This window comes from Hypanus sabinus, chromosome 7, assembly GCF_030144855.1.
Source record: "Hypanus sabinus isolate sHypSab1 chromosome 7, sHypSab1.hap1, whole genome shotgun sequence".
Classification (NCBI taxonomy): Eukaryota; Metazoa; Chordata; class Chondrichthyes; order Myliobatiformes; family Dasyatidae; genus Hypanus; species Hypanus sabinus.
In genome coordinates, this window is record NC_082712.1 from 22,947,171 (window position 1) to 22,968,824 (window position 21,654).

General features: G+C 41.2%; 1 protein-coding gene across 2 annotated transcripts in view; it reads right to left on the reverse strand.

The window, feature by feature from the left end:
• The window catches only part of asb5b (ankyrin repeat and SOCS box containing 5b), an 80,778-nt gene that overhangs the window by 20,599 nt on the left and 38,525 nt on the right, over positions 1–21,654 (reverse strand). For both annotated transcript variants that reach the window (XM_059974298.1, XM_059974297.1), the window contains exons 2-5: positions 15,934–16,013; positions 12,201–12,308; positions 8,613–8,763; positions 6,943–7,077 (exon numbers count right to left, since the gene is read on the reverse strand). In XM_059974298.1, the coding sequence (XP_059830281.1) occupies positions 6,943–7,077; positions 8,613–8,763; positions 12,201–12,308; positions 15,934–16,013 (474 nt within the window). The remainder of the gene's footprint in view (positions 1–6,942; positions 7,078–8,612; positions 8,764–12,200; positions 12,309–15,933; positions 16,014–21,654) is intronic.

Sequence of the window (21,654 nt, forward strand, 5' to 3'; positions counted from 1 at the left end):
TAAAAGAAGATATGAGGTTGCTTTGTCAAGTAAGATGAAAATAAATCCAATGGGTTTCTACAGTTAAGTTAATAGCAAAAGGATAGTGAGGGATAAAATTGGTCCATTAGAGAATCAGAGTGGACAGCTATGTGTGGAGAGATGGGGGAGATTCTGAACAATTTCTTTTCATCATTATTCACTAAGGAGAAGGATATTGAATTATGTAAGGTAAGGGAAACGAGTAGGGTAGTTATGGAAACTATGATGATTAAAGAAGAGGAAGTACTAGAGCTTTTAAAGAATATAAAAGTGGATAAGTCTCCGGGTCCTGACAGGATATTCCCTAGGACCTTGAGGGAAGTTAGTGTAGAAATAGCAGGGGCTTTGACAGAAATATTTCAAATGTCTTTAGAAACGGGGATGGTGCCGGAGGATTGGCATATTGCTCATGTGGTTCCATTGTTTAAAAAGGGTTCTAAGAGTAAACCTAGCAATTATCGGCCTGTAAGTTTGACGTCAGTGGTGGGTAAACTAATAGAAAGCATTCTTAGAGATGGTATATATAATTATTGGGTTAGACAGGGTCTGATTAGGAGCAGTAAACATGGATTTGTGCGTGGAAGGTCATGTTTGACGAATCTTTTTTAAACATTTTTTTTATTGAGTTTTCAAATAATTACAGAAAGAAAGAAAGAAAATTATCAACCCTCCCCCCCTAACATATCCCTATAGAAAGAAAGAAAAAAAAGAGAAGAAAAAGAGAAAGAAAGAATGCCTGGATGTCAGAAGATCCCCACATGCTCCATGGAGTTCATAATAGCTTTAGTATATATATTTATTTCTTTCCCCAAATAACCAGTAATTTTATCTTCGGAGCACCTATATATTTAATCCTATCTTTTGTAAATAAGGGCGCCAAATTTTCAGAAATGTTTCATATTTATCTCTCAAATTATAAGTAATTTTTTCAAGTGGAATACAGCTGAAGATTTTGTTCTTCCAACGATCTATACTTAAGTATGAATCCAATTTCCAAGTAACTGCAATAGCCTTTTTGGCTACTGCCAATGCAATTTTTATGAATTCTTTCTGATATTTATTCAATTTGGGTTTTAGTTTTATCCCTTCAATATCGCCTAGTAAAAATAATATTGGGTTATGTGGAAGTTGTGTTCCAATAATTTGTTCCAGTTAACCTCTTAAATTTGTCCAAAAAGGTTGAATTTTAAAACAAGACCAAATAGAATGTAAAATAGTACCAATTTCTTGATTACATTGGAAGCATTGATCAGATAAATTTGGGTTTAATTTATTTATTTTTTGTGGTGTAATATATAATTAATGTAAAAATTGTATTGCACTAATCTTAACCGGACATTAGTACTAGGAAAGTTGATGAGGGTAAAGCAGTGGATGTTGTCTATATGGACTTCAGTAAGGCCTTTGACAAGGTTCCACACAGAAGGTTAGTTAGGAAGGCTCAATCATTAGGTATTAATATTGAAGTAGTAAAATAGATTCAACAGTGGCTGGATGGGAGATGCCAGAGAGTAGTGGTGGATAACTGTTTGTCAGGTTGGAGGCCGGTGACTAGTGGTGTGCCTCAGGGATCTGTACTGGGTCCAATGTTGTTTGTCATATAGATTAATGATCTGGATAATGGGGTGGTAAATTGGATTAGTAAGTATGCAGATGATACTAAGGTAGGTGGCATTGTGGATAATGAAGTACGTTTTCAAAGCTTGCAGAGAGATTTAGGCCAGTTAGAAGAGTGGGCTGAAAGATGGCAGATGGAGTTTAATGCTGATAAGTGTGAGGTTCTACATTTTGGTAGGAATAATCAAAATAGGACATACATAGTAAATGCTAGGGCATTGAGGAATGCAGTAGAACAAAGTGATCTAGGAATAATGGTGCATAGTTCCCTGAAGGTGGAATCTCATGTGGATAGGGTGGTGAAGAAAGCTTTTGGTATGCTGGCCTTAATATATCAGAGCGTTGAGTATAGGAGTTGGGATGTAATGTTAAAATTGTACAAGGCATTGGTGAGGCCAAATTTGGAATATTGTGTACAGTTCTGTTCACCAAATTATAGGAAAGATGTCAACAAATTAGAGAGGGTACAGAGGAGATTTACTAGAATGTTACCTGGGTTTCAGCACCTAAGTTACTGAGAAAGGTTAAACAAGTTAGATCTTTAGTCTTTGGAGCATAGAAGGTTGAGGGGGAACTTGATAGAGGTATTTAAAATTATGAGGGGGATAGATAGAGTTGACTTGGATAGGCTTTTTCCATTGAGAGTAGGGGAGATTCAAACAAGAGGACATGAGTTGAGAGATAAGTGGCAAAAGTTTAGGGGGGGACTTCTTTACTCAGAGAGTGGTAGCTGTGTGGAATGAGCTTCCAGTGGAAGTGGTAGAGGTAGGTTTGATTTTGTCATTTAAAAAAAAATTGGATAGGTATGTAGACAGGAAAGGAATGGAGGGTTATGGGCTGAGTGCAGGTAAGTGGGACGAGGTGAGAGTAAGCATTTGGCACGGACTAGAAGGGCCAAGATGGCCTGTTTCCATGCTGTAATTGTTATATGGTTATATGAAATAACAGGTAAGGTAAACAAAGGAGAATCAGTGGATGTTGTTTACTTGGATTTTCAGAAGACCTTTGTCAAGATGCCACACATGAGGCTGCTTAACAAGAATAAAGTCCGTGGCATTACAGGAAAGCCAATAGCATGGATAGAAGATTGGGTGACTAGCAGGAGGCAAAGAGTGGAAATAAAGGGGGCCTATATTTGTAGGCTGTTGGTGACTAATGGTGTTCTACAGTATTGGGACCACTTCTTTTCACATTATATGTCAATGATTTGTAAGATGGAATTGATGGCTTTGTGACCAAGTTTGTAGATGATGCAAAGGGGCAGATAGTGTTGAGGAAACGGGGTCTGCAGAAGGACTTAGACAGATTGGGGGAATGGGTAAAGAAGTGGCAGATGGAATATAGTGTAAAGAAGTGTAAGGTCATACACTTTGATAGAAGAATAAAGGCCTAGATTATTTTCTAAACAGGGAGAAAATTCAAAAATACAATGTGGAAAGGGAGTCATGCAGGATTTCCTAAAGCTTAACTTGCAGGTTGAGTTGGTGGTGAGGAAGACAAATGCGATGTTAGCATTAATTTCAAGTGTATTACAATACAAAAGCAAGGATGTAATGTTGAGGCTTTATCAAGAACTGGTGAGGCCTCACATGGAATCCTGAGAGCAGTTTTGGGCCCGTTAGCTAAGAAAGCTTGTGCTAATGTTGAAGAGAGTTCAAAGAAGGTTCCCAGAAATGATTCTGGGATTGAAAGGCTTGTCATATGAGGAGCATTTGATGGTGTTGGGCCTGTACTCATTGGAAGTCAGAAGAATGAGGGGGTGACCTCATTAAAAGGCATCGACAGAACAGGTGTGGAGAGGATGTTTCGTAAGGTGGCAGAGTCTGACCAGAGGACGCAGCCTCAGAACAGAGGGGCAACCTTTTGGAATGGAGATGAGGAGGAATCTCTTTAGCCAGAGAGTGGTGAATCTGTGGAATTTTTTTGCCACAGGTGGCTGTGGAGGCCAAGTCATTGGGTATATTTAAGTCAGAGATTGATAGATTCTTAATTAGTCAGGACATGAAGGGATATGAGGAGACGGCAGGAGATTAGGACTGAGAGGGAAAATTGATCAGTCATGATGAAATGGTGGAGCAGATCCGATGGGCCAAATGGCCTAATTCTGCTCCTATATTTTATGGTCGTATGGTCTTATATTTCATCTTTTCTCTCCTTATGGCTTTTTTAGTTTCCCTCTGTTGTTCTTGAAAGCTTCTCAATCCTCTAACATCCTGCTAAATTTTGCTTTATTATATGCACTCTCTTCTCTTCTGCTACCTTTGACTTCCTTGCCTCATCCTCTCTTTAGAATACTTCTTCATCTTTGGGATGTATGATGAGAGGTTGAGTAGATTGGGACTCTACTCATTGGAGTTCCGAAGAATGAGAGGCGATCTTATTGAAACATATAAGATTGTGAAGGGGCTTGATCGGGTGGATGCGGGGAGAATGTTCCCAATGATGGGTGAAACTAGGACTAGGGGGCATAATCTTAAAATAGGGGGATGCCATTCCAGGACTGGGATGAGGAGAAATTTCTTCACTCAGAGGGTAGCGGGGCTGTGGAATTTAATGCCCCAGAGAGCTGTGGAAGCTACTACACTCAATAAATTCAAAACAGAGATAGACATTTTCCTGGATAAAAATGGCATTAGGGAATACGGTGAGCGAGCAGGTAAGTGGACATGAGGCTATGTTTAGATCAGCCATGTGATCTCCTGGGCCAGTTTTCGATAGCCTGGATGGGTCGGAGAGGAATTTTCCAGATTTTTTCTCCTCAATTGGCAAATCGTTTTTTTTCCCCCGGGTGATCACATGGGTTTGGGCGGGATGAATAATAAAATAAAATGGGCGGCATGGTGCCCTGTTGGTTGGCACTGTTGCCTTGTGGGATTCGGTGAAAACTAGAGTTAAGATTGGATCAGCCATGATCTTGTTGAATGGCAGAGCAGGCTTGAGGGGCCAATTGGCCTACTCCTGCTCCTATCTTTTATGTTCTTATGTTCTTATTTATCCCGCACCTTCTGAATTGCTCCCAGAAACTCTAGCCATTGCTGTTCTACTGTCATTCCTGCCAGTGATCCCTTCCAATCAACTTTGGCCGGCTCCTCTTTTATGTCTTTGTAGCTCCTTTTACTCCAATGTAGTGCTGAAACATCTGATTTTAGCTTCTCGCTCTCAAACTACAAGGTAAGATCAATTATATAATGATCACTGCTTCCTCAGAGTTGTTTTACCTTAAGCTCCCTGATCAAATCTTTATCACTGCACAACACCCAATCCAGAATTTCCTTTCCTGGAGTGGGCCCAATGACAAGCTTTTTTAAAAAGCCATCTCATGGGTATTCTGCAAACTCCCCCTCGGAATCCAGCAGCAAACTGATTTTTCCCAATCTACCTGCATGCTGAAATCCCCCATGACTAATGTGACATTGCCCTTTTTACATGCTTTTTCCATCTCCCATTGTAACTTATATCCTACATCCTAACTACAGTTCAGAGGCCTGTATATAACTCCCATCAGGGTCATTTTACCCTTGCAGTTTCTTAACTCTGCCCTCAAGGATTAGACATGTTCTGATCCCATGTCACCTCTATCTAATGAGTTGATTTCATTTTTTTACCATCTGAGCCACACCACTCCCTATGCCTACCTGCCTGTCCTTTTGATACCATGTGTATCATGGATGTTGAGCTTCTAGCTATGATCTTCTTTCTTCCACGACTCAGTGATGCCCACAATATCTCACATGCCAATCTCTAAACGTACTACAAGATAATCTACCTTATTCGATATACAGCTTGCACTTAAATATAACACCTTCAGATCATCAGCCTTTTTGAAGATTTTGTCCCCATGTTAATTCATGCCACTGACCGCAATTTTGCCCTGTCATCTGCCTGTCCTTCCTTACAGTCCCACGAGACACTGCAGTGACTTGAGTACCAATTGGCCCTTCCTCAGCTCTATCATTCTGGTTCCCATCCTCCTGCCAACTTGGTTTAAGCCCTACCCAACTGCTCTAATAAACCTGCCCACAAGGATATTGGTCCCTTTTGGGTTCAGGTGTTAACCCGTCTTTTTTGTACAGGTCATACCTTCCTCAGAAGAGATTCCAATGATCCAGAAGTCTGAAACTCTATCTCCTGAACCACTTCTTCAGCCAGTCATTCACCTGTAATATCATCCTACTCCTGCCCTGACTAGCATGGAATAATTCAGAGATTATGACCTTGGAGATCCTGCTTCTTGGCCTCTTCCCTAAATATGCATTCTCTCTACGCAGGATCTCTTCCCCCTTTTTTACCTATGTCATTGGTGCCATTGTGCTCTGTGATCTCTGGCTCCTTTCGAGAATTCTCCGTAGATATCCTGGATCCTAGCACATGGGAGGCAACACAACATCCTGCCCTCTCTTTCACGGCCATAGAGTCCATCCCCCTCTTTCTCAAGTCTCCTATCACTATCGCTCTGCTAGATTTTACCCTTCCTAAAATTTAAGCATGGGAAGTTAGAAGTATAACAAGAGTAGGTAGGATGGTAGTTAAGGCAGAAGAATGCTGCTCCTGTAAGACGTGGGATTGCAAGGCGCCTGGCAGTCTCTCTCGTGATGACGGAGCTGGCCATGCAAGGGCCTAGCTGCTGCTCCTATGCCCGGGTAGATAATTCCCCAACACCCCCTCTCCCTCTCCCACTATAGTGGCATACTTGTTGCTGAGGGAATTGGTTACAGGAGAACCCTACACTGACTGCTTACTCCCCTTACTTCTCCTGGTGTTCACCCATCTACTGTCTGATGTCTGCACTCTGGGTCTGACCACCTCAGTAAAAGTTTCATCTATGAGGCTTTTAATCCTCCCTGACGTTCCTAACTATATCCAGCTCTGGCTCCAGTTCCTTGACCTTGTCAGTCAGGAGCTCCAGTTGGATGCAATTCCCACAGATGTCATCATGATGGACACTGTTAGGTACCTTGCAATCCCACATCTTACAGGATGTTATACTTCAAACTTCCCAAGCTTAAATTGTAGTCGGTGCCCATACTCGCCATTCTAACAGACTCCCTGTGACTGTGTAGCTTTTCTCCGGGTGTTCCACTTTCCTCCCACATTCCAAAGACGCATGGGTTAATAGGTTAATTGGTCATGTGGGTGTAACTGGCCAGCATGGGCTCATTGGGCCTGTAAGACCTGCTACCATGCTGTATCTGTAAGTAAATAAAAGAATCACAACTTTCCAACCACTCCCACACACCACTACTGCTACCTGCTGTACAAATTTGCTCAGTAAATTCTACACGTAATGTAACTGAAAGCTCTCACCTGCATGGAGCAGTTTTTTGATACAGAAGTACTGCTGATGTACACAGGCTACGTACAGAGGCGTTCCTTGGTGAGAGATGTCTAGATCTATGTCAACTCCCCAAGAGATCAAGACTTGTATGCATTCACTGTGGCCTAATTACAACATCAAAAATTTAGCAAAGTTATGCCATTCAACAAAATTAAATTACAATTGGTTAATTTTTATAAAATTATTCCTCGTTTCGAAAGATATTTCAAGGACACCATATTCAAGGTTCAAATTCAGTCTTGGGGAAAAATGTTCTGCCGAATATTTTGGACATGCTATGTTGGCGCCGGAATGTGTGGTGACAGTTGCAGGTTGCCCCCAGCACACCCTCTGGTGTGTTAGTTGTTAGTGCAAATGATACATTTCACTGACTGTTTCAATGTACACATGATAAATATTGAATCTTAAATGTGTAAGAGTTCGTGCATGGTGCACCAGAGAAGAGGCTTGAACTTGGGTTCCTGGAGCTATGAAGCTGCATCTCTATTAGGCTGGCTCCTGTGCTGCCGTAATAGTATTCAACAACCTTTCTGTGCAAACACTTCATGGCCTTCCCCAGATCTGTGACTGTACAATAATGTGAGTGCACTTAAATTATTCTCAGGCACACAGCAAAGGTTAGATTGCCAGGATTACTGGCCTGGCCTCTCATCTTGAATCACCCTTTCATGAAATGGCTGGCATGTTACCAAGTTCCCTCTGATACACTGAATAATCCATCCTTGAAAGTACTTCAGCTGAACGTCCACAGAACATGGAACATAGAACATCACCACATAGTACAGGCCCTTCGACCTACGATGTTCTGCCAAGCTTATAACCTACTCTAAGATCAATCCAAACCTCCTCTTCTATATAGCCCTCCATTTTCCTTTCATTCATGTGCCTATCTACGTATTTACTAAATGTTCCTAATGTATCTACCTCTACAACAACCCTGAGCAGGGTGCTTCATGCACCCATCATGCTCTGTGTAAAAACATACCTCTGACATCTGCTGTATACTTTCCTCCAGTCACCTTAAAATTATACCTCCTTGCATTAGCCATTTCAGACTTGTGGAAAAAAGTATCTGGCTATCCACTCAATCTATGCCTCCTATAATCTTGGACGCCTCTATCCAGAGTAACACATACAAAATGCGGAACAAACTCAGCAGGCCCGGCAGCAACCGTGGAAAGGAATAAACCCTTCATCAGGATTCGGCCCAAAACATCGACTGTTTATTCCTCTCCATAGATGTTGCCCGACCTGCTGAGCTCTTCCAGCATTTTGTATGTATGTTACTCCAGATTTACAGCAGCTCGTGTTTATGATTTGCACCTCTATCAAGCCACCACTCATTCTCTATCACTGTGAAGAGAAAAGCCTGAACTAACTCGACAAGAAAATGGATCAAGGGGAAGAATAGTCTTTATATGGTTGATCAGTTAAGAATGAACAACCTATGGAAATCACATTGTGGTTGAAAGTTCCTCAACTTGAGATATTAATTCTATTTTCTACTCCACAGATGTGACCTGAGTGGCTGCCTGTTTCCCAAAATATTTCTGTTTTTATTTCTTATTTGCGTAGCTTGTGGTCTTCTGTGTATGCTTTATAAAAGAAAGATGCTGGTGTCCGTTGAGGAATGACTTACCTTTACTTGATGCCTCATGAATGGCTGAAGCACAACAGTCCTGGCCATGTAGCTTAGCACCATTCTGCAATACAAGCTCGGCACAATTTGCACTTCCACTGGAACATGCATTGAACAGTGGTGTCACCCCATCGATAGTGGTGGCATTGACCTAAAATTCAATAATTATATTAGTTATGCATTCCCTTGGGGAAATATTCTGTCTGAATAAATAGTCAAAGAGCACTGCAGCACAGAAAGAGGCCTTATGGCCCATCTAGTCCATGCTGAATTACTACTCTGCCTAGTCTCATTGGCTCCCAGACCATAGGTCTCCATACATAGAAACATAGAAAATAGGTGCAGGAGTAGGCCATTCAGCCCTTCGAGCCTGCACCACCATTCAGTATGATCATGGCTGATCATCCAACTCAGAAACCCTGCACCCCCCACAACCCCCGATCTCCCCAGCCACAAGGGCCACATCCAAGTTCCTCTTAACTATAGCCAATGAACCGACCTCAACTATTTCCTGTGGCAGAGAATTCCACAGATTCACCACTCCCCGTGCGAAGAAGACTTTCCCCATCTCGGTCCCAAAAGGCCTCCCCCCCCCCCACCCTCAAACCGTGACACCCTGCTCCGGACCACCCCCCCCCCCCCCAACATTGGAAACAACCCTTCTGCATCCAGCCCGTCCAATCCCCCTAGAATTTTATATGTTTCAATAAGATCCCCCCTCAATCCTCCAAACCCCAGCGAGTACAAGCCTAGTCGATCCAGTCCTTCCCCATATGAAAGTCCCGCCATCCCAGGAATCAATCTGGTGAACTCTCTCTGTACTCCCTCTAGGCAAGAATGTCTTTCCTCAGACTAGGGGACCAAAACTGCACATAATATTCTAGGTGCGGTGTCACCAAGGCCCTGCACAACTGCAGCAGAACCTTCCCGCTCCTGCACTCAAATACCCCTCCCATCCATATACCTATCCAAATTTCTCATAAATATTGAAGTCGAACTTGCATCAGCCACTTCTACTTGAAGATCGCCCTGCACTCTCACTACCTTCTGAGTGAAGAAGTCCCTCATTATGTGTCCCTTAAACATTTCAACTTTCACCCTTATCCCATGACCTCTAATTCTAGCCTCACCCAACCTAATGGAAAAAGCCTGCTTGCATAGATTATAGCAAAATTATAGCAATCTTATTGGTTATCATGAATGAAAGAAAGACTTCCTCCTCTGGTGCACATTTCACATTCTTTTCTGGATGCCCCAAAAGACTTTACAACCAATTAGGCACTATTTTTCAATATACAGTCCCTGCTGCAGTTTAGGAAATGTGGAAGCCAATTCACATGAAGCAAGCTGTGACAATCATCAGATTGTCTGCTTCAATAACATTGAGTGAAGGATAAATAGCGGGGATAATTCAGCGACAATTTGAAATGGTATCTTTTGTTTCCATCCTCGAGAACAGATCAGGTCTCAGTTTAGTCATACATCTGAAAGATAATACCTCTGATGGTTTTGTATTCTTTAGCACTGTACAAATGTTGTTATGTTTAGTAGGCAGCTTCTTCTGACCCAGTGTAGAGGTTATACCACACAAAATTTGGCGCCGACCTAAACTTTGCGTACACTGTATCAGAAGAAGCTGCCTACTAAACATATCAACATTTGGCATTGTAAATACGCAATCCAAATCGCCACCAGAGAAAATTGATCTTACTCATTGCAACTTCCTGCAGCAACTGTTCGAATTCCTCACAGAACATCTACTTCCCAGCTACCTCAAGCCAACAAGTATGAATTAGGTGGCTCATTTACACAGGATCGGCACAGGACGTGCAGGAATGTCATTCCACATGCAACTTGTCCTATAATACTGACGGGAATCCTGCCAGGGTACACAATGTACAACATGCTGGACTGTGATAATATCAAAGGGCAGGACATCAAGTGGGGGAAAGAAGAGAGAGACAAAGACATGCACGAGAAAGGTTTTATTCAATGAAGCAGCTTTGGAACTGATGCTGAAGCAAAATAGTCCAGAGGGCCGAACAAAGAACATAGACACCACAGTTCAGACCCTTCATCCCATGATGTTGTGCCAATCTACTGCAGGCCAATCTAACCCTTCCCTCCCACATAGCCCTCCATTTTTCTTTCATCCATGTACCTATTGAAGAGTCTCTTAAACATCCCTTATATATCTGCCTCTACCCCCAGCCCTGGCTGCATGTTCCACGCACCTACCACTCTGTGCAAAAACCCCTGCCTCTGACACCCTCGCTTAATAAATGTAATATCTCACCAGCATGAATGGAGGCAGCCAAAATGTCTCCATCACATAGCACTTAACCCTTCCATATGAGTACACAGTCTTGCAAAATTCATTCCGACTACACATTGCCTTCTTGCTTTGCTTCAATTTTAACATTCTGATCCTTTCACTCGATCTACAATACCTCCGTGAACTCCTCCATCCTCTGGACCTCTTTGTCTCTCCTGCTCTGGCCCAGCGTTCATGGCTGAACTGAATTACCTTTGATAGCCATCACATTTTGATAGCGACTGAAGTCCCAGCCCTCAGATTCCCTGTCACTTATTCTCATTTTTTGTAAGTTATTCCTGTAAGCCTATCTCAGCCACACCAATGGTCATCTGCCCTAATATAGCCTTCAATAATCTTGCCAAATTTTTGATAATCTTGTCGAGATTTGTGTAACTGAATTTTGTTTCCTCACCGTTTGCTGTTTCACCTTAATTACCTACATGCACTGCACTTTCTCTGTAATAGCACAAGGTCAAGTTCAAGCTCAGTTTATTCAACTGTATGCATGTATATTGCCAAATTAAACAACGTTCCTCTGGACCAAGGTGTACAACACTGCACATATAACTCACACACATAACACATGAAGTAATATTACCAAAAATAAATTAACAAATTAGAAGGTGCATTTACGACACGAGTTAAAAAGCAGACAGCTTAATGGTCCTGGCACTTCATATGTGATGAGACCGAGGTGATAGCAGGGAGTTCAGTAGTAGCTTGAGGGAAGATGCTGTTTCCCACCCCTAACAATTCTATTCCTAATGCTACAGTACCTCCTGCCTGATGGTGGGGGGTGGGGGGGGGGTGGTCAAAGAGATGGTTAAACGTCTGGGTGGGATCATTAACGATGCTAAGGTCCTTGCATATGCAGCTCCCCCGATAAATATCTCCGATGGGTGGAAGAGAGACCCCAATGATCCTCCCAGTGGCCCTTGCAATTCTTGGTAGGGACTTGCAGTCAGATGCTTTGCAACTCTCATGATGCAGCTGGTCAGGACATTCTCGACGGATTCTTTTATTGCTTTTTCTTTTGTGCTACCTCAAAGTACTTACATCTGGAATTATCTGTCTGGATGGCGTACAACACAAAGCTTTTCACTGTATCTTGGATCATGTGACAATAATATATCAATTACATAAGTACTTTTTTTTGTAATAACATCTTTCTGAGTGTTGGAAGCTCCAAATTTTCTTCTTATTAAAGTCATTTGAGGGAGAGATTCTGACAACAATGAAACAATTTAAATGCATCACGTCAGATTACTTACATTGGCACCAGCTTCTATTAAGGCTTTGGCACATGCTACATGGTTCCCCAGGCATGCATCATGAAGTGGAGAAACATGGTCTATTGTCAGTGTATTGGCACTGTGACCCTGAATGAGTAACAGATGGGACAAAGATAAAATCAGAATATTAAGATGGATGCAGCAATTCAACACAAAACAAAATTATCATGCTTTTCATAACTTTGGTTCCCAGTTATCTTCCCCTCTCTCATAACCCTCAATCCACATAAATCATATTACAAAAGGGCAGAGCTGCCTTTTACAAATTATTATCTCCTTTTGCTATCGAGATCCTTGAGTAAACCCAGAAATACTCAGAGGGTGAGGCAGCACCTGTGGAGAGTGAATTATTCCAGGTGAATTACTCTGTATCTTTAAACATGTCTTGTTCCACATCAGGCTATGATGCAGATTGCATCACAGCATGGTATGGAAACACCAATGCCCTTGAATGGAAAATCCTACAAAATGAAGTGGATACAGCCCAGTTTATTATGGTAAGCCCGACCCCACCATTGAGCTTATCGACATGAAATGGTATTGCAGGACAGCAGCATTCATCATCAGGGAGACTCACTACCCAGGACATGTTCCCTTCTCTCTGCTGCCATCAGCAAGAAGGTACAGGAGCCTCAGGACTCACACCACCAGGTTCAGGAACAGTTACTACCCCTCTATCATCAGGCTCTTGATCCAACTTATCTTCTCTCAACTTCACTTGCCCCATCATTGAAATGTTTCCACAACCAATGGACTCACTTTCGAGGACTTTTCATCACATGTTATCGATATTGATTGTTTATTTATTATAATTCTTTCTTTCTTGTTTTTACATTTGCACAGTTTGTTGCCCTCTGCACTTTGGTTGAACACCCAAGTGGCGGGTCTTCTAGCGATTCTGTTGTGGTTATTATTCTATAGATTAATTGAGTATGCCCGCAAGAAAATGAATCTCAGGGTTGTACATGATGACATGTATGTACTATGATAATACATTTACTTTGAACTTTGAAACAAGACAGATCTTCAGGAGAATCTTCTGGTGGCATTCCCAGTCTCTTGTTTATGGTCCACTGCATCCATATCATCAAAGTCAGTCAGAGAAAACAGTACTGCAATAAAAGATGTATGCACTGTAGCATAGCGGTTAGCACACAGATTTACAGTGCCAGTGTTCAGTGACTGGGATTCAATTCCCACCACTGCCTGTAAGGAGTTTGCACCTTCTCCCTGTGAGCTTCCTTTGTGTATTCCTGTTTTCTCCCACATTCCAAAAATGGGTTAGAGTTAGGATTAGCAAGTTGTGAGCATGCTATGTTGGTACTGGAAGCATGGCAACAGTTGTGGCTGTCCCCAGCATATCCTCAGTTCATGCTGGTCATTGATGCAAACAATATGGTTCATTGCATGTTTCAATATTTCGATGTACATACTTGTGACAAATAAAACTAATGATAATAAATAATAAAATAGGATTTAGATATTGTGATAAATAAGGTTTTTCATCTAGCACACTTTATTTTCAAAGTAAACGGAGAGAGAAAAAAATTGTAGAATCTTTTGCATTTGTGTAGCGTGTTTCACAACTGCAGCCTGTAACTGAAGTTCTTTACAGTCAGCACGATTCATTTTGGAGCCTGGACATCACTATAGTGTGGTAATCTGACAGGAAATTTGCACAGAACATGTTTCCACACACACTAATGTTATAATTAGTTTTCTCTCCCTCTCTAATTCTCATGATTAATCTATTAACCTGAAGCTTCATCAATAGACTTTCCTCACCATTCCCCTCTCCTCTTTACACTAACCATCTCCTTTCTCCACTTTCAGTCCCATAGCAAAACATCAACAGTCCTTTTCTCTACAGATGCTCCCAATTCGCTAAATTCCTCCAGCAGACAGTTTACAGCTTCATCAACAGCTTCTCACTCTGGTAATCCCAATCCTACTTCATCAGAGAAATTCTCGTTGTCCTGTCCATCCTTCCTCCATTTGCTCTATAATTTAAAACTAACTTGTTTCCTTCCTTTCCCTGATGGATGAAACTTGAAATATTTTTCTTTTTATAGATAATGACAGATCTGTGGCATGTTTGCAGTATTTTCTTCTTTTATTTCAATTTTCTATAGTTTTTGATTTTCATCCAGTGAAATGATTCACTCTACTTAACAATAAGAGATGAAAGTTGGCAACGACACTAAGGATGATTTGTCTTGCCATAATGCCATTGAATCAACTGTAGCATTCTTCTTGTGAGGATAGGATGAGCAAGTTCAGGCTTTTTTCTTTGAGGAGAAGGCGGATGAGAGGTGACTTGATAGGGGCGTACAAGATGATAAGAGGCATTGAAGGGCATTGAAGAATGCTGTAGAACAGAGTGATCTAGGAATAACGGTGCATAGTTCCCTGAAGGTGGAATCTCATGTGGATAGGGTGGTGAAGAAAGCTTTTGGTATGCCGGCCTTTATAAATCAGAGCATTAAGAGTAGGATTTGGGATGTAATGTTAAAATTGTACAAGGCATTGGGGAGGCCAAATTTGGACTGTTGTGTACAGTTCTGGTCACCGAATTATAGGAAAGATATCAACAAAACAGAGAGAGTACAGAGAAGATTTACTAGAATGTTACCTGGGTTTCAGCACCTAATTTATAGGGAAAGGTTGAACAAGTTAGGTCTTTATTCTTTGGAGCGTAGAAGGTTGAGGGGGGGACTTGATAGAGGTATTTAAGATTATGAGGGGGATAGATCGAGTTGATGTGGATAGGCTTTTTCCATTGAGAGTAGGGAAGATTCAAACAAGAGGACATGAGTTGAGAGAGGGGGCAAAAGTTTAAGGGTAACATGAGGGGGAGTTTCTTGACTCAGAGAGTGGTAGCTGTGTGGAACGAGCTTCTAGTAGAAGTGGTAGAGGCAGGTTCAGTATTGTCATTGAAAGTAAAATTGGATAGGTATATGGACAGGAAAGGAATGGAGGGTTATGGGCTGAGTGCAGGTCGGTGGGACTAGGTGAGAGTAAGCATTCGGCATGGACTAGAAAGGAAAAGATAGCTTGTTTCCATGCTGTAACTGTTATATGGTTATATGATTGAGTGGAGAGCTAGTGCCTTTTTCCCAGGGTGGATAAGGCTAATATGAGTGGGCATAATATTAAGATGTTTGGAGGAAAGTATTTTGTGGAATGTTAGAGGTAGGTTTTTAAACACAGAACGGTGAGTGCATGGAACATGCTGCCAAGGGTAGTGGTCGAGGCAGATACATTTGGAACATTTAAGAGAATTTTAGATAGGCTGGTGGATGACAGAAAAATGGTGGGCTGAGAGGGAGGGAAGGGTTAGATTGATCTAGGACAGGAGATCCCAACATGGATCCCTTGGCTAATGGAAGGGGTCCATGGCATTAAAAAGGTTAGGAACCCCTGGTCTAAGAGTACACAGGTTAAAGTTAGGCACAATATCAGTAGCCAAAGGGCCTGTACTGGGCTGGTTTGTTCTATGTTCTATGTTTGATTTGGCTTCTGAAAATTGCCTCTGTCATATCCTGCATTTTTCTTTGTCCCAGGGTTAGGATTAAGGTAACTTTAAACCTCAAGAAATAGTATAAATTTACCTTCAAGTGGAAACATCACTCAGACCTTAATGGCTATGAATCTAACAATCAAGGGCTTACAGAATACAATCCAGTCCTCAGCACACTAGACTTACTCTCACCTGTGCAAGCAAAGTTTTGAGGGACAGAAGGCGACCTTGACTGGCTGCCTCATGCAAAGGTGAACGGTCAGCCCAAGAACCTGAAAAAAAAAAGAAAACTGAAAATATAATAAGTAGTTTAAGAGGTCATAATGTCTGGTAAAGGCTTTTCTATTACATGCTACAAAATGCAGAAAGTGCTGGAAATCCGCAAATATTCAGCAGGTCAGGAAGCGACTGTAGTGAGAGAAGCACTAACACAGATTTTGATTTATAATACACTCATTAGTCTCTTGTTCCTTTATTTGACCCATTACCCTTTACACGCAAACATTCCTATTGTTATATTTTCCTCCTTTATCACAGGCCTTTCCTTTTCCCCACCAACTCCCCACTCCATTACTTAGTAATCTGAAACATTAATTCTGTTTTCTTCTTTCATTGGAAGTCACTTGGCCTGCTGAATATTTCTGTAAATTTTTGAGATTATTTTACCATTGGATAATATCACCTCTCTGAAAAGAGCATTGGTTTGCTTACAAAAAATAATTAACAAAACATTCCTCCCATACCAGGATAATTCAATAATTGAATTAAACAAGTAATCAGTGTGACAACTTCAATTTTCCATTTTTAGGAAGTTATTTTAAGATCTTACAAATCATATTGTGTATCAATCATGAGATACTTTTTATAAGGTACTGGCTTGAGTCCCCAAATGATATACTATTTCTGCCAAATTAATGTCAATTTTCTTCATCAGAGTACTAATTATATACGCCAGCACAAATTATTTAATTTTATGCTTGAGTTAAATCAAAATATGTAGATAACAATAAATATACAGGTAACTCAATAGTCTTCCTACATTCATCAATTAATACTTCATTCTACTTCTTGCATTGTTGTGGAAACAATTCTCCTGAAGATCATTTACGTGACTATAATTAGAGATTCTATTTCTATGAAATCAAGATAGTTGCTGGTACCACAGAGGGAATTAAAACGGATATGTCCTGACACCAATGGCTTTTGGTAAATTCTATCAAAGTTCTCAAGGTACAGAACAATCTGTTCCAATCACTTTTCTTTTTAGCAATGACGAACAAATTCACCTACTTGCTTTCAAAATTATAATATTGACTTGAACATTTTTTTATTTAGAGATAAAGTGTGTAACAGGCCCCCCTGTACTATATTTCTACACTGCCCAGCAACCCACCTAATTAACCCCTAGCCTGATCACAGGAGAAGTTACAATGAGCAATTACCTTACTAACCAGTACATCTTTGGAATGTGGGAGGAAACCAGAGCACCCAGAGGAAACGCACACATTCACAGGAAGGACAGATAAATTTCTTACAGACTTTGAGCTCAAGCTGTAATAGCGTTGCACTAACCGCTACACTACTGTCATGCCTACAATTGTAATTTGATTCCCAGATTCTACACATCTGCTGAATAAATGTCTCACAGGAAATGTAGTTTGAAACAATTCTCCAGTATAATACTCTGATCCTCCATCTCATATTCCCCTAAGTACATCTCCCTGGTGAGAATACAGACAAATCAATTTACCTCTCATATTTTGATAGTTGGAGGTTCAATGCTTACAAAACAAATGATGAGGCCACCTACAATTTCCTGTCCTCCTTTACAGAGATCAAATCTAACGTGGAGCCATAGAACATGGATGCAGGCCTTTCAACCCATTCGGTCCATGTCTAGCAGTTCTACCTGGCCTGTCATCTATCAGGTCTGTAGATGACACTAAAATTGAGAGTATTGGTGGAAAGTGAAGAAGGTTATCTTAGATTACAAGAAGATCCATATTAACTGAGTAAATTGTCCAAGGAATGACAGATGGAATTTAATATGATGCATCTTGGGAAGTTAAACCAAGGCATTTTTCACCATTAAAGTTTGCAGCTCAGGTTTTAAAATAATCTTATTCTACCAAGTGTAATAAAAGCAGACTAGGAACAAGGATGGGAAAACAGAAACACAGAATGAACCCAATCATGCACTGTGAGATGGTGACTGATCTGCATCCCTATCCTATTTAGCCACTTGGCTCCATATTCCTTAACCCCTCTAAGAACCAAGTGATCTCAGCTTTTACATTTCAAGTTGACCCCCAACTTCAACACCCTTTGGATAATGAGGTTTGCACTGATTTCTGTGAGAGGGTTTTTCCTTCATAACAAAGGTACTAGGTTCCCAAGTGCTGGTTTAGTGCAGAATCAACCACAGGCAGTGTTCTGAAACTGATTCAGATCAGTTTCATAAATTTAGGAACTTATTCTTGAAAAATGGCCTCAATCAATTTTCAGTTGGAGTTTAACAGGGTTAATTATGTTAACATATTGACAACCAACCAGCTCCTCAACATCATTCCCTGTATATTGCGCCTGTCTTTTTCCTTTAACATTTTCTGTGATTGAGTAGAAAGTAGAGTGAGCAACTGTGTACACAAAACAAACCTGAATCAATATCCAAGACAACACCAGCTGCATTCCAGACCATAGCATGATCCATCTCTAGTTGGCTCATCTATGAGATTATTCACAGAGGAACATGTTAAGAATTGGGAATTCCTGCCACATGCTAACAAGGCCCACAACACAGCAACTTATCACTATTTTGTGCAAACAGGCTTCATGCTTTAAACCTATCCACTGTTCCTTTTTAAACAACTCAGCCACCAATAAGCTAAATACAACCGAACCAAGATTATAGCCATCCCCAGTATTAACTTACAGCAAAATACTTAGCTGAATTTGAACACAGCAGCCCCCAAAAAATGGAATTTTCACTGTTTTCTCTCACATTCAATGAAGGTAAGTCAGCATATTTTTTCAACTTGTTTTGTCAAATATGTGCAGAAGAATAATAAGTAACAATATAAATAGAGAGACAAGGGCCTTGAAGGGATACTAAATTTAGAAAAGAAGTGAAATTGTGTAAATCAGAGCAAAATTCAAAAATCTGGGGAGCATGTTTGTGGTTTCCCTCAGATGACGTGCTGTGCAGTTCAAATTGAAATACAGCTTTACATTTGTTGATAAATCACAGAATACATCAGTTAAGTCAAACACTTATGATATACAATGTTGGAGAAGGTTTTACAGATGGGATGTCGTCAAGAAGATAACTTCACAGATGTAGGAATCTGGAGCAACACACAATCTGCTGGAGGACCTCATTGCTTGAACAGCATCTGTGAGAGGGGAAAGGAACCATCGACATTTCAGCTCACAACTCTGCAACAGGACTAAGGAGTAGAGAGAGGAGATACTGGTAAAAAGAGGAGTGGACATACAGTGAGCTCCTCAAGCAGATTGCTTGCTGCTCCAAAATATAGCTCAGTATTTGTGGACCTTGAATATTTCAGGTTTAACTCATAATGCAAGAACGTGCATCCCTGAAGACCAATTTAAAAATAATTCTTAGTTCCTTTTACACAGATAAAGCTGCCTTGCCATATAGTTTATAATGTCACACATGCATTTTACTTTAAGAATCTAGTTTTCACAAACACAGATATTGTACACAGAAAACCACATTTGACATGGATACTTAACAGAATACCCTAGTAGGAGGCTTAACTGAATAATTTTAGAAACCAAAATTTGATTAATTTGCATAAAGTTGTAATTGACAAGTTGTAATTAATATGTTGTCAGAAAATAATTATCTGTAAACATCACACATTGAACCAAAAATCTAAAATGCAAGCCCCAGACGTTCACTGATTAAGCATTTATTATAAAATTTTGTTCAGAAGTGCTTCAAGTTATTAAGAAAGCAACAAATCTTCGAGTTCTTGGTGATCCAACAAATCCTTCCGTCTAGCACCATGACTCAAATCTGTTCCTGCTCCTAACACAGTCTGCAGCAACAACAGGCAGAACATTAACCTTGTACAACACAGCAGCAGTTACCACTGCGAGGCCCTTTGCTGGCGTGCGTCAGCTGCTGGTGCTATACTTAGACAACTAAGCTCTTAGATCTTCGTCTCACAGACTGATTTCATGGCATATGGAGGCTGTCACAGAAATCCACAGCCTTTTGTGAACAGAATCTATAGCAAGTTTGTGGTACAGCACCAAGGCACGATCAGTTTCACACATGACTCACTCTTTCCTGAAAGTCCTATATTCAGTACCTAAATCTCCGTCTCCCCACGGCACTTCAAACCACTTGTAAGATTTGTGGCTGGGGTTCATATCCTGCCAGGAGTTCCGTGAATTCTCTTTTGGCAATTGGAACTCCAGCCTCTTTCTGTCAGGGCCTAGTTGTCATCGACACCCTCTACTTCATCTGAACTATGAAACCATAACGTAGAAGTATATCATGACCGTATAAGTCCATTCAGTCCATCTGCTCTGCCATTTAATAACTGATTTACTATCCTTCTCAATCCCTTTCTCCTGCCTTTTCCCCATACCCTTTGATACCTCTACTAATCAAGAACCTATCGTCCTTCACTTTAAATATACCCAGTGACTTGGCCTCCACAGCTGTCTGTGGCAATGACCTCCACAGATTCACTACCCTCTGTTCTAAAGAGTCATCCTTCTGTTCTGCGGCTGTGCCTTCTGGTCCTAGACTCACTCACTATAGAAAATATCCTCTCCACATCCATCCTATCTAGGCTTTTCAATATTCGATAGGTTTCAGTGAGATCCTCCTCATTCTTCTAAACTCCCAGAGCCATCAAGCATTAACCCTTTCATTCTGGGGGGTCACTCCCGTGAACCTCGTCTGGAGGATTCTGTATCAGAATCCATATGCATTGTAACCCATCTAAACAGCAACTTTGGTTACGGAATGCTAACTGTGAACCACTTCACCAAAGGCAAGATGTAAGTGCTTATGGTTAAAACTAAGCTGCCCTCCATGGATTCCGTTTACACTTCATACTTCAAGAGTAAAGCAGCTATTGTTATCAAAGACCCACACACCCTGGTCATTCTCTCCTCTCCCTCCTCCCATCAGACAAAAGATATAAAAGCTTGAACGCATGCACCAGCAGGTTCTGGTACAGCTTCTATCCAGCTGTTATAACACTACTGAATCAAAATGATACACCTGCCTGCACATCTCCACCCTCACCACTATTCAGGCCCCTAACGGTTCCTCCAGGTGAGGCAGTGCTTCACCTATGAGTCTCCTGGGGTCACCTATTCTGTCCAGTGCTCCCAGTACAGCCTCCTCTACACCGGTGAGATCCTACACAGATCTGAGGGCCGCTTTGCTGAGCACCTTCGCTTCGTCCGCCACAATCCCGGTGGCTAGCCATTTCAATTCAACTTCCCATTCTCATACCAACATGTTAGACCTTTGTTTCCTCTACGGCCACCATGAGGCCAAACTTAGATTGGAGGAGCAACAACTCAAATTCCGTCAGGATAACCTTCAACTCGATGGCATGAGTATCGATTTTTTTCATTCCTGATAATTATTCCTCTCCTTTTTTCCCCTACCCCCTTCTCTCTTTTTCTATTTCAACTTCTGGTTACACCTTCATTCCTTTCCATTCTCTTGTCCCACCCTCATGTCCTGCCCATCTCCTCCCTCTGGTTCCCCTCTTCCATCCCTTTATTCCATATTTCAATGTCCTCTCCTATAAATGACTTCTTTTTTATGTTTTATCTCCCAGCTCCTTCTCCCTGGCACACCTCCCCATCCCTGTGGCCCATTCAAATCACCTTCCGACTCATTTGATTTCATCTGTC